This window comes from Anticarsia gemmatalis, chromosome 22 (assembly GCF_050436995.1).
Source record: "Anticarsia gemmatalis isolate Benzon Research Colony breed Stoneville strain chromosome 22, ilAntGemm2 primary, whole genome shotgun sequence".
In the NCBI taxonomy this organism is placed as follows: domain Eukaryota; kingdom Metazoa; phylum Arthropoda; class Insecta; order Lepidoptera; family Erebidae; genus Anticarsia; species Anticarsia gemmatalis.
Window position 1 is genome coordinate 9,371,180 of NC_134766.1, and position 13,516 is coordinate 9,384,695.

The 13,516-nt window shown below is 36.4% G+C and overlaps 1 protein-coding gene across 1 annotated transcript in view; it reads right to left on the reverse strand.

Moving 5' to 3' along the window:
- Positions 1 to 13,516, reverse strand: part of px (MAP7 domain-containg protein plexus) — a 182,321-nt gene that overhangs the window by 50,718 nt on the left and 118,087 nt on the right. The window contains exons 8-18 of the mRNA XM_076129511.1: positions 6,998 to 7,325; positions 6,550 to 6,664; positions 5,692 to 5,811; positions 4,803 to 5,024; positions 4,308 to 4,414; positions 2,943 to 3,061; positions 2,552 to 2,640; positions 2,078 to 2,195; positions 1,513 to 1,610; positions 1,001 to 1,142; positions 362 to 479 (exon numbers count right to left, since the gene is read on the reverse strand). Of these exons, the coding sequence (XP_075985626.1) occupies positions 362 to 479; positions 1,001 to 1,142; positions 1,513 to 1,610; positions 2,078 to 2,195; positions 2,552 to 2,640; positions 2,943 to 3,061; positions 4,308 to 4,414; positions 4,803 to 5,024; positions 5,692 to 5,811; positions 6,550 to 6,664; positions 6,998 to 7,325 (1,576 nt within the window). The remainder of the gene's footprint in view (positions 1 to 361; positions 480 to 1,000; positions 1,143 to 1,512; positions 1,611 to 2,077; positions 2,196 to 2,551; positions 2,641 to 2,942; positions 3,062 to 4,307; positions 4,415 to 4,802; positions 5,025 to 5,691; positions 5,812 to 6,549; positions 6,665 to 6,997; positions 7,326 to 13,516) is intronic.

Genomic DNA, 13,516 nt, shown 5'->3' on the forward strand with positions numbered 1-13,516 from the left:
CTAGTTTTTTGTGAAAGATAGGTTTGTCAAACTTTACTGATTTCTTGATCTTTTATTGCTTCGTTAAACGATTAATTTAAAAGAATTTCAGTAATCTAATTAGGTTTCAATATAAATATATTTTGGAAAGTATGCGTAATTTGTTTTTTTAAAAACGCAAACGAGTTTGGCGCGAGAGTGCCTGGAGAGAGATACCAAAAAATCTTGCGATTTCGGAACGATGGGTACTAAAACTCACATACACTTTCATAAACTGGTTTTTGCTAAAAAAAATAGCAAATACCAGTACCAAATAGCAATCCAGGCTGTTTTATCAGTACGGAGCATATAACGAACTTTCAAGTATTCATAAAGCACATACCTTGATCAGGCTTGTCGATCTTGGCGGGCGTCAGTCTTCTGTCGGTGAGCACGGCGCTGGGCTGCTTGGGGCTGTTGCGCTTCGAGCTGCCCCGGGACATCACCAGCGATTGAGGTATCTAACCAACAACATACCGTATTTTAATATTACGCCTGTTATACCCCTAGTATAAGTAGAGTATGTAGAGTATGAAACACACCCGTGTTTCGCCATTAACAATCTTAGTCCCACGTAATGAGGTGGCAAGGATGTTGCTAATACCGGGCACGTTACCAAACTCTGGACTACTATCATAATATCGTCGTGGCCGATTTTGGTTACGGCGGCTAGTTTTATTCAAATTATCCAGCTGTGCAGGGCATTGTTTATAATGTCCAAGTGTGTGCACAATACACAGGTACACTTTCTTTTCCTTTACTCTCATAGTCCGGTGGGACGATTAAACCGATACGACCAGGCAGAGGTATGTATAATAAACTAATATTAAAAAACAATAGTGCTTAGCTGACCTGGGGATCGAACCCAGGACCGTGAGCTTAACAGTCGAATAGTTCTAGTTTTTTAATATCTCAACCAGTCTCTGGTTTTAACTCCCGTTATTAACCATGTAAGTCTGTTAAAGCTAGTGTAAGCACGCACAAGTTTGTCGGAGCGGTCGCCGGAGGGCAGGCGCGCGATGGTGACGTCGGCGGAGTCCTCGGGCGGCGGCGGCTGCTGCAGCCAGTTGTACTCGCGCTTCTCCACCGGCACGCCGCGCCGCTCGTAGTCCTGCGCCTGCGTCCTGCGTCACACACACACACGCATTACTAACTAGTATAACATAGTCCCCCTAGGCAATGTTTGTTGCAATCACCGCAATGCAATTAAGTATTATTAGAGCCATTACTAATAGTTCAGTTAACCTAGGTAGAAAGATATTTAAACTGGAAAAAACACTACCATATTTTTTTTATAAGTATAATATTACATATTAAGTTTACAATTTATCATAGTTCACAAAAACTGCAAATTATAGTGTCATTTTGCAAGACCATGCTGTCTTTTTACAAAGATATGACGGGCCAATACCACGACACAATTGAAAAAAAAAACTATATAAATTACAATTGTAATATAGTCTACTTCTACGTATTAAATAAACGTGTACCCACCTTAAGCTCTCATAACAGTCTAAACATACTACGGCGTAGTCGCCATTTTCTAATAATAATGAATTTTCAGTCCGCCTTTGCACTAAGAATGGGAATTCCTGTAACAAACGTATCATCTGTTAGATTTTGTACAATGATCTTGTGTATTACGATAGACTAACTTTAAAACTATGTTACAATGAAAATAATTAATTTATCCTATTACAATGCTGGACAAGGTTCCTCTCCCGGAATAAGGGAGGGGCTAGGCCTTGAGACAACAAAGTTGGCCAAGTACGGGTTAGGGACCATACATTCCTTTAAAAACTGTGTTAAAGAAAGCGGCCCACACCGGTCATGACTCATGCTGGAGCTTGTAGACATGTAAAGTTACATCACGGCTTTCCTTCACCGTTAGAGCAAGTGACCATTATTTCTAATACACACATAACTTCAAAATTCATTGATGTGTTGCCTCGGGCTTGAACTATACCCCATTATCACGGAAGGTGCAAGATTGGACCACTCGGCTGTCATTGCTTGAAGTTAAATATAAATATTTAATAGTATAAAATGCTATATTTACCTTAATAGGTAGTGCCCTAACTCGTTTCCTGTAAGTCTTGATCCCGCACAAGTGGCAGTGGTAGTCGTGGGTGTTGTACACGCGCCGCTCCGGCGGGTACCCGCCCAGGGCCTCGTACCTACACATAACAATATATTACACGAACTGCTACGAGGCTACGCCGTAGCGTGTATACACAGCTACGAGTGCTACGACGTAGCGGTACAGAACAAATGCGATGTATTTAGGTTTAACAGAAATCTTGGATCAAGATTAAATTAATAAAGATATATTGGTAAGGTTACAATTATATACACGCACAATTGACGTACGAGAGCTACGTGCACGTGCACGCAGTCTACGTATAGTATGTCCAATGATATAATGATAAATTGCAAGTAAATGTGTTTAGTCTAATACATCGCAAATTTCTTAGCTTCAAAAAAAAATCTAAAATTGTAATGTGAACTGTTTAACTATGAATGATATACATACCTTCTCCACTGACTTAGTAACGAATGATAACAGAAGGTACACACTAGCGCTGAGCCTTTTTCTCTCAACTGTTCTGCGTTTGGATGACTCTGGTAACAAAGAAACAGAATAACATTAATATTTAAAACAAAAAAGACAAACAAAATATATCATACAAACCTGAAAGTTATAAAAAATAAATAAATTTATAGCTGATCCGGCGAACTTCGTACGCCTTACGGCTCAGACTTTCAATTTTTTTCTCTCCGTAAGAACTATTCTCGTACTTCAAGGAATATTTAATAAAATGCAACATTTGGCGATTAATTTAGTAAGATTGTATGATGACCATTCAGGCACTAAGTTGACCATTAAGCGTACGATAAGTAAATAATAAAATAACGTGTGTTACCTGATGTGTTAATAAACAAGGGAAGTACGGCGCGTTGCCCTGCGGCTGTCCGTACAGTATCCGCGCCAGCGTGAAGTCCGAGTGCAGACCGCACAGGAAACAGTATATTGACGTACATGCTGCAACAACAAGATACAAATATTATACCATGAAATATATTGTACAATAATATTCTTCTAAAGCGTATTTTATCTAGCGTTCAGCGGTCGGAAAATGATAAGTGAGTTAAGCTAGCTTAGCGCGAATATTCCATAGATGTGTGACCGAATATTGGTATTTGAGCTAAGCGTCTTCGTGCTTTGGAGGGCACGAAAAGTCGTATGTCTTATTAAAAGCCTTCGAACGGTTTCAACAACGCTGGCAACTGGTTGACAACTAACCATGTAATGAATAAAAAAACGCGTATAAAAGAATATTCGTTAAACCTGAACGAAAACAGTCACGATGTCAACGTTAAAGTTGACTGGTAATCAATAATTTGGACATATACCGAACAATAGAGTACCTAGTTTAATTAATGATAAAGAAAAATCTGCACGGAGTATAAGAATACATGAAAACAAAAAACATTTAGATTGCACTTAAAATAATTTTGATGCATTTAAACGCATACTAAGGGACCTAAAACTTAGCAAGAATGCCGTGCCGTTACACACATGCAAATTGTCTCAACAATCGTATATAAGCTAAGTACACACAGTCTATGTTAACAGTCGGTCACATATTTGCAATGATAACAGCTTACATTACAATCAGACGGTAGGTCAGGCATATTGCAATGAAACCAACCTTGGATACGCTATTTATAGGCTAGACATAACATTAAACTTATATGAAAGGTAAACACAAATAAAATTACAATAGTTCACAATAGTAGTCCGGAGTTTAGTAACGTGCCCGGTAGATAGCAAAACGTGGATGTATTTTATACACACCTATGTATAGAAAATATAGGATTTTATGTTTGTACGTATGTAAAAACCAATGTAGCTTATGAAAATGACATTTTTTAGCGGCCTTTTAGAAGTTGATATAGTTTAATTTTAGACTTCATAAATTGTTATTATCAGTAGCTATAAGTACATTACACCACTGCACTCTTATAGTCCGGCGGAACGAATATCAAACACGACAAACGAGAGATCAAGCCCAGAACCAACGGTTGTATGTGCTTTCTGAGGAGCGTCTAAAACCTTAATTCCCTAACTCTGAGTTATTCATTATGCATATCTTGACAGGAAAGCCTAGGACTACATACACTCAACCGGAGATTTGAGTAGACCTCATAAGCAAAATACTCTACCGCCCGATTAACAGACGCAATTAACTCCATAAATAAGGTTGTAATATGTTTTGAGTACGTACCACTATTACTAGCGACCGTCCGGTCGGAGGTGGTCGACGGTGGGGTCGGTATCACACGGTCTCCGTTCATCGACGAATTCGACGGCAGAGGGGAAGGTATGTTATATCTGAAACAATAACAATATTATTCGATTTTTTGTTAAGAAAGTAGCTACTTGCCCTAGTATGTGTAATATATGGTCAATTTTATTCTATTTTAAGTTCAAAAGCTTACTGCCATAAGAGCACAGAAATGTCAGTTCCTTTTTATAATTCAACTATTTTTTAAACTGATTACATTATACAGTTTGTAGATTTGATTTTATCTATTACAAATTTATTTTCGTTTACTGACTAACTGTATAGATTAATTATCCTGAATAGTGTTTTATCCAAGCAGGAATTGTAGTACTTTGTACAAAAATGTAATAAATTAATAAAATTTGCGAGAACCAAAAGTTTTCTTTCTGGACGAGGAAGGGGTTAAAGTAATGTAGATTATAATAGTGTGTATACCTCCTATGTTCGAGCGGCACGCGCTCGGCGTCCATGAGCTCCCACTGGCGCGCCAGGTGGCGCACGCAGCGACTGCAGGCCAGCACGCGCCCCCCGCGCGCCGCGCCCGCGCCGCCCGCCGCCAGGCACGGGAAGTGCATGGCGTGCGAGTTCATGTACTCCGCCGTCGTCGACAGCCACTCCATGGACTGCTGCGGGAACAGCCCCGCGCACACGTAACATCTGACATGAGGGAAATATTCATATTATTGTAATATGATTGTTGACTAAAAATAACTTGTTTTAAGATTTTCTCAAGATTTCGTAATATATGAACTTGTAATAAAATCTTTTCTCTACACAAAAAAGCTTGATATTTGGGTACCTCACGAGCTCATTGAAAGAAACCTAATGAACCGTGTACTCATTTGTGATTCTTGAAGCCTAAGAGATTTTATTACAAGTTCATACATACTATAATGCGAAAAGACTTTTTCCCCGACCTAATATAACTACAATTTTTAATTTTTTTTATGAATTTTAAGATAATTCTGTCATAGAAAAATATTGAAAATTGAAATATAGATCCTAAAATTGTAAGCAAAGGCTAAATTACATTCAGAAATCTATCAAACATATGAAACTTGTTTCAAGCTTTTAAGAAACTGACTTTTAAATGGTCAAACAGTCATGGAAAAAAGCCTTTAACTCAACAACTTACAAACAGCATGAAAATTGCATCTACTTAAGCCGAATATTAATTAAGATAAGTATAATATATACCCAATTTGTAAAAAAAAGAAGAACAAAATAAAACACACACTAATACAAAATCAGAATTCTTTTACAACAATCATTCAAATCTCACAAGCGCAAGTATATCTAATGAATATGAACATACTTAACTGACCTGTACAGTCCCATGCCATTCTCGCCGGACACGATCTGGCTCTGAGGACTGCTCGACAACGCGTTCGACGGCCGCTTGTTCGCTTGACTTGGACTTGACTTTATATCGTATGGCTTAAATCTGTAAGAGACAATACAATTTAGTTCAATCCCTGTTTTTTTCAAAGTTTCGAGCTGGCTCAAAAGTTGTGTTACTATTCGCTGCTAATTGTTTATAAGACAAGTCGTAAAGTCATCATCATTATCTCAGCCATGGGACGTCCACTGCTGAACATAAGCCTCCCCCATAGATTTCCAGTCGCAAAGTATTCATAGGAAGAATTCCCCTTTACATATCTTTAGTAGCACTAAGCTGGCTTTCTGTCACTTTTATGCACAAATTCTAACACGCGTACGTAAACGTGTACGGGCACATACGCACGTTTTTTACCCCCTTCAAATATACACGGTAGGTACATACTACCAAAGATGATAACTATGAAATCCATATATTATTGATAGTTATTTAAGTAAAACTTGATAGATTGAATGTCCTAAGCCTGAATGGTCTATCTCAAGGCATTACCTAACTTTCCACCACACTCCAGTCCATAATCATCCTATTAACTGAATTGTGGGAGACGTACCCTCTTATTCATAAAAATATATGAAGTTATGAAAGGCCTATAAAGTGTTTTGTTTCTTTCACTCCTTAGCGAAATGAAAGAGAGAAAACATATTATAGTAGTTGTTTAACTAAAATAGGTTTATAGTGTGTTTATGAATAAGAGGATTAAGGTTTAATTTCTCTCACGTTGTGAGGAGACTATTACCCAACAGTGGGACGGTATTGTGTTTTTATAAGATGTTGTTGTATTACCTAATATTGTTGGTATGTGAGTTGTTGTGCGTGGCGTTGGGCTCGCCGTTCTCGCCGTACGCGGGGTATTTGTGCGGGATGCTCTTGTAGCACGACGCACATATTTGTACCATACCTGGAAATAACAAGATAATACTAGTTTTAGAAACGTGATCGGTTTTGTTGAAGCTTTTGATAACTATATGGGGTACAGATCATGTACCAATGTACCTGAGAATGGCAACAAGATAATGTCTTCAGAATGAGCGGTTTCATTAGGGCACTCAAAACGTACTTAAACATGTTTTTAATTGAATTGCTATATTTCAGTCGGGGCGAAGAATTTTCAAACTTAAAGTGCGTCACTGCCGTATTCTGTATCCGCGGTCAAAAACTGAACTGTTTGAACAATTTTGAAGTCTTTAACCAATTACTGATGCAAAACATTATAAACTGATGTTCATCTCACCTTGCGGACTAATAGGACTGGCATCAGGATGAGGTTTCAACGTAGTTATGAAGGGGTAATAGGGCTCCCTCTCGGGGTTGGGGCAGCAGTAGACGAGGCGCAGCTGCGAGGAGGGCGCGGACACGCCGCACACGTAGCACACGAAGCTGGCCGTGGTGGGCGGCGCGGACGGCTGGCTGGCGGGCCGCTCCAGCGACGGCGAGTGCGTGTGCGCCGCCAGCGACGACTTGTCGCCCGAGCTGGCCAGGCTCAGCGGCGACGGCGGGAGAAGTGAGGGCGGCCGCGTGCGCAGTGTGTACACTCGCTCGTTCGCCGGCACTGCTCGCATCTGAAACAAGGAATGTTTAGGTTAGAGATTGATAAAAAATGAGGCTGACATTGAAGCAGCAAACAATCAGAGTTTGACGTGGGTTTCTTTAAACGTGAGCTCGTTTAAAAATTATTGTATAGATCACCAAAACAATTGTTGTTAAGCTGTCATACAAACCCATTAGGTTTAGTGAGAAATTATGCATAACCTAGCATAGAATACGACAAGAATAAGTGTGATAGCCGGATTAGAAGACTCAAAGAAGCACAGCCATGGATTCTTCTAAGATATTCAACTTTCATAATAAGAATCAATCTTGTGTCATAAATTCATAAAAAAGTGAAGGAATAAACAGATCATTCAGTCAACATCAGCCAAAGTAGGTACAATCAAACTGACATCTGTAAATCTCACAAATATTTGTCTCAGTGGGAATTCACATTTTGGATGTATAGTTTACGACATGACTGTGAAAATTGCATCATTTTATAAAAGTGTGTCATATTGTGTGTTCGCACGAATTAGGAATTTAGATAAAAATAAACAAGGGCACTCGGTCGGAGAGTTCATGTGGATTTTCAACTTATCGCCTGTTTGTTCTAAATTATATTGAGTCATAACAAAAATCTACTAAAATCGGAAACAAATGGACTCATTTTAAATAGAGAGAATCTCACTCATTTTCAACACAAGTCGCTTGCTTTTTCTTGCTCACAATTTTTTCTTGTCGAAAATAGTTTATTTTACAGGAGACTACATATTTAAACAGCAATTCATGCTATTCTAATTATATTAATCTTATTGAAAACTACTGTAAAGGTATAATATTCGCCATGTCATTTAATCTATAGCACGTTAATAATGATAATTTGTAATTTTGGAATAAAGTGACAAGTTTTTTTAAAATGTCTTTTACATTTTGTTACTACCAATAACTACTATTAAGTTACAGGTCGAATCAATAAAATAAGTTCAATTTACAATTAGTATAATTCTTTGTCATCTCATTAAGCCTAATCTAGAACATTCGCGGCTAAGCCCACGTGCACACAGTCACGCACACTCACCCGCGGGTTATCACCCTTATCACCACGGGTCAGTGCACATATACACCGCTGTAAACTAACGATACTCCTTATAATATAACTTTGTAGGTATTTCACGTATAATTTACAACTGGTGTCAACTGGTTCGTTTTGTGTACGGATTTCGCTGATAGTGTTAAATCTGTTTTAGGTCTTCTGTTATCGGGAGATAGAGGTCAGTATTCAGAGGAATGATTACTTTGTAATTAATTATTTCAGTAACTAATAATGTGTAGATAATCCGGATTTATGACTCCTATTACATAGAAAAGTAATTTCAACCAATTATTGTTTCATTGATTCTTTTCATTCACTCATCGTATGATTAATGGTCTTATTGTCAAAGCTGTTTAAACCGCCCATTGACCTTTGATACGGTCCAACAACTTAGCACGGTTTTTATCTCTGAATAAGAAACGAGTCCACCTCGTAGGCTAAGTTGCGAATTGCTGCTTAAAAATTAAACAGAGATCTTCTTACATTTATCACAAAAGTAAGCACTTTGTCAAATATACACACCTGTCACATAATGAGATATTAGTTTCGAAAACTCATTAGTGTGTTGCCTTAAGACTTGAACGACTTGCATATGTATGCATATTATTGCATATACCAGTCGAAACATTGCAAAATATATAAGCCAGATTTTTCTATGCAACCAATTTAAAAACTATTACTTTAATCGGCAAGCAATAAAACAGAAACTGGTATAAAACGAGACTAATATTATATTTAATCGTCATTTTTATCTCTTGGCTTAAGATTGCGGCAGCTATAATTAGAAATTGTGCAACACAACACGTTGTACGAAGCCTGAGGCGTTATCTTGATATGTGTATCAAATTGATTGAAAGATAACTAGAGGTGAATGATTGGCAAATTATTGGCGCCGATTGTAACTGGTTAATTTAATTCGGTCTGCGGTTATTAACAAAATAAATTAAATGAACTGTTAAAATAACAATTTATATGAACGGATGTAATAATAAAACCACATTAAAAAACCATTTTATTTAAATGAATGACTTCAATTTATAGCATTTTCGTCTCCTATAAGCGTATCTCGCCAACAAGCTATTTAGCTTTGCGAGAAGAATAAATGTAAAATAATATTTATTATAATGAATAAACGATTAAAAAAAAGTCGAAGCTTAAATTCTGTATTTCCTAAACAACGGCCAAGTTACTAGATTTCAAAAAACATTCCTTATCTGATCAAGTGCCTATTCGTTGATGATCTATCAATTTAATTAGCTGCTACAGCTCAGAATACAAAAAATATAATATCTACTCCTACCGTAAAATTATCTGAAGTCTAATAGTATAAATGTCAGGACACGTTCCTGGATGGACAAAGTCAACAAACGACCGAGGGCTCTCGAAGTCTTCTGGAATTGTATTGGCCCACCATCATCATACCCTAGTACCAGTTGTGATTATTTACTTTGCAATCAGATAGCCGGCTGTAATCTTTCCAAATATATTTATTTATTTCATATCTTATCATCCTATCACCCGGTCAATACCGCACAAACATTTATATTAAAGAACAATAAAATTTATCATTGCAAGTACTTTTCCTATTAAAAGAGAAAGATGAAGATAATTAAATTATCGCGCGCCGTATATCTTTGGTAATAAATTGATAAGTATATAAGAGGATTATATCTGTGATTACCAACAACATGGAAACGAGTGTATACAGGTATATAGATAAGACCGCGATTATGATTGCACAACAAAGATATTTTGTAGGCCCCGTGTTGGGTGGCAAACTTACACGTGTCTGAATCAATTAAAATTTGTTGCGGTGCAAATTGTTTTAGTACGTTTTTCACTAAATATGTAAAGCATTTTAAGCAATGTCCAAATGTTCACCTATATCGATATTTAGTTTCAAAATTGATTATAGGTACACAATCTTGAAGCTATTACCAAATAATTATAATCAATACGATGAGGTGTTACGCTACAGTTTAATTTCCTAAGTACTATCAGAGTTAGTTTATTAGATTAAGTAACAAATGGACATTCCGGCTAAAGAAAGAAGACATTCAGTGAAATGCCCACATAGAATCCTTCAACACACATGCCCTATTTACTTCCTTCAATCGTCATTTAACGACAAAGAATATGAATTCAGCGTTAAATAACAAAATATGTATTTATATAACCTATCTGTCTAACATAACGGTAATCTTTCATATGACTTGCATTTTAAGAAAGTGATATAAAGATAAACTTTTTATACTTTACGAGTACTTTATTGGGTGTGACAGCCTTTTGATAAAACAGTCCAATGTCTCAGTGTTATCGAGTTTATTTTGTAATGTGTCAATGAAATTACCGCAGCAATATCGAGCTCAAAAGTAAATAATAATTAACCTCAGATTTAGGTGTCTCTGTGTTTCGGAAAGCAAGAAAGCAATTGCAAAAGCTTCGCACTCAATATTCTGATTTAAAATATGACTAGTTGACCTGTGCGATTAATTATTCATAAATCTATTTCAGCCGCTTAGGCATGCATTTTGAAATAAAAAGTAGCCAATGTTCGATTTGAAGTCTTCAGGTACATACAAAAGTAATGCAAATCAAAAGATACAGGCTTCAACACGCACTTGATCAGGATGTTTAATTCAAAAGAGCTTTAGCTTTTGGCATCGCTGAAGTGGGAAAGTAAAGGGTTTTTTTTTACCCCACTAATGCCCCACTGCAGGGCAAACATCTTTTTCCTAATGAGGGAGGGGTTAGGCTTTGAGTCCACCACGCACACCTATTGTGGGTAAAAACATAACTACATTGCAATATACCACAAGCTTCTACGTCACCACATCCTCCTCCTCTCCCGATAAGTCGTAGTTTACAATAAACACTCGTATCTCTGTCTGTAACATTGTTTATGAAGTCTATCGCGCCATCTCACCTCTGACCGGAACCACAGGTCAATATGAAAACGATAACATCCCCAATTATCTCCATGTCATTGAGAATAATAAGTTATTTTTAAGTGGTAAATTCGTTTGAAGTATATTTTTCTCGATTTCGTGGGCAAATCCATATTTATATAAATATTTGGTAGTTTTTTATCAATTAATTGTTGACTATACTGTGCTCATGATTACGCAAATCATGGCAGTTTGAAATCATATTAGTGGGGTAATTCTCATTAGCTATCGTTTATGTCAACGACCCATCATAATCATCTGAGCAGTTATAACTCTTTGTTACTTATAGTACAATATAAAATACTTTTGCGGTGTTTACTTTAGCAGCACTTAAATATGTCAGTTATAATGGGAATTTACAAGTTTCGCAGATACCTAGTTCAGTGACAGCAACACTTTAAAAAAAATGTAGTTTATCAAATAAACCTCCCAGGTTTAATCAACAATACAATTTGTACTTCTTTTCTGGCAAAAACATGATATGGAAAAAAAGCAGCCATTGAAGAAGTGAGACTAAAAGATAAGTTTTTATTTTCTGCAGACTCATGATCAACCTAGCCTTTCTTCCAACTATGGAGTCGGCTTCCAGTTATACCAGATGCAGCTAAATACCAGTATTTTACATGGAGCGACTGCCTATCGGACCTCCACAACCCTGTTACCTGGGTTATAACACGATACTCCCCGGTAAAAGGCTTAGGCGTCAACTCGGGCAACAAAAAACTCGGCCTTGCCCGAGATTACTATTTTCCGAAATTAATGTCGTCTTTTCGGCCAGTTTACTCCTAACAAAGATTATAGTAATAAATTCTGCAAATACTTCACAATTTTGAAAAGTCCGTCCTCAGTATACCTAAAGATCAGTTTAAAAAAGCCAAACGAAATAAATTATTTTAATTAGACTTAACAAAAATATTTAATGTATAAAGCAATGTTTTTTTACATTAGGTACAATCGTCATGATTATTTTTAAACTAAAACAATAACAAAAAAAACAAAATATTAACATAAACAAAATATGGTTTCACTAACCACTAATGTGGCGGAACATTCGTTTTTTTTCGAGCAAGTCCATGTAGCGTGTTCGTATTGGTTTTTGCGTCTAAAATTGTACTGATAGCCATTGAACAGTAAAAGTTTGCCACCTCTTTGAGATGGTAGTATTGTAAAATCTGCATCACTTGCAGAAACGATATTATTGTCGCTCATGTCTAAAACAAATTAACGAATCAAGTTATATTATTTGTCCTCATGTCTAAAAAAAGTAAACAAACCAAGTCTGAGTTGTGTTACATTATGTATGACTATCTTAATCTGGTTTTAATGTGATTATGAAAACTTTGAATAAACTTACCGCTATTCATATGACACAAATGCTCGCAAACTTTAAATGTATTAATATTAAGTAAAACAATTCGCAATTATTCCCTTCACACACATAATAATACAATTTTCCTCTTACTAATACGATGCTAATAGTGCAATAATGACAAATGACATATAAACATTTGCAAATTACCCTCAATAGTGCGCACAATTAATAAATTGTTACAACCATGGCTATTCCTTTTTTACAAACTTAATTTTGTTTATGTTAATATTTTGTTTTTTTTGTTATTATTTTAGTTTAAAAATAATCATGATGATTGTACCTAATGTAAAAAAACATTGCTTTATACATTAAATATTTTTGTTAAGTCTAATTAAAATAATTTATTTCGTTTGGCTTTTTTAAACTGATCTTTAGGTATACTGAGGACGGACTTTTCAAAATTGTGAAGTATTTGCAGAATTTATTACTATAATCTTTGTTAGGAGTAAACTGGCCGAAAAGACGACATTAATTTCGGAAAATAGTAATCTCGGGCAAGGCCGAGTTTTTTGTTGCCCGAGTTGACGCCTAAGCCGGTAAAACTGCACTATATACTGACAATGTACATTAAAACCAATTCCACTAGTGTAAATGAGTCACACAAAGTGTCAGAGTGATAATTTCTATTGGCACTAAACTGTCATCGCGGAGGTCAGTTGTTATCTCGTGTCAACACTTTTAGTGCACCGCCCCAGGGGTCGCGGGTTCATTCCTTTATTATTACACTGCATGTTTTATTAGTTTGTTTTTCTTTAAGTTACTTTATTGTACTGTTTACGAAGTGTGGTTTATTATTTGTATGATTGA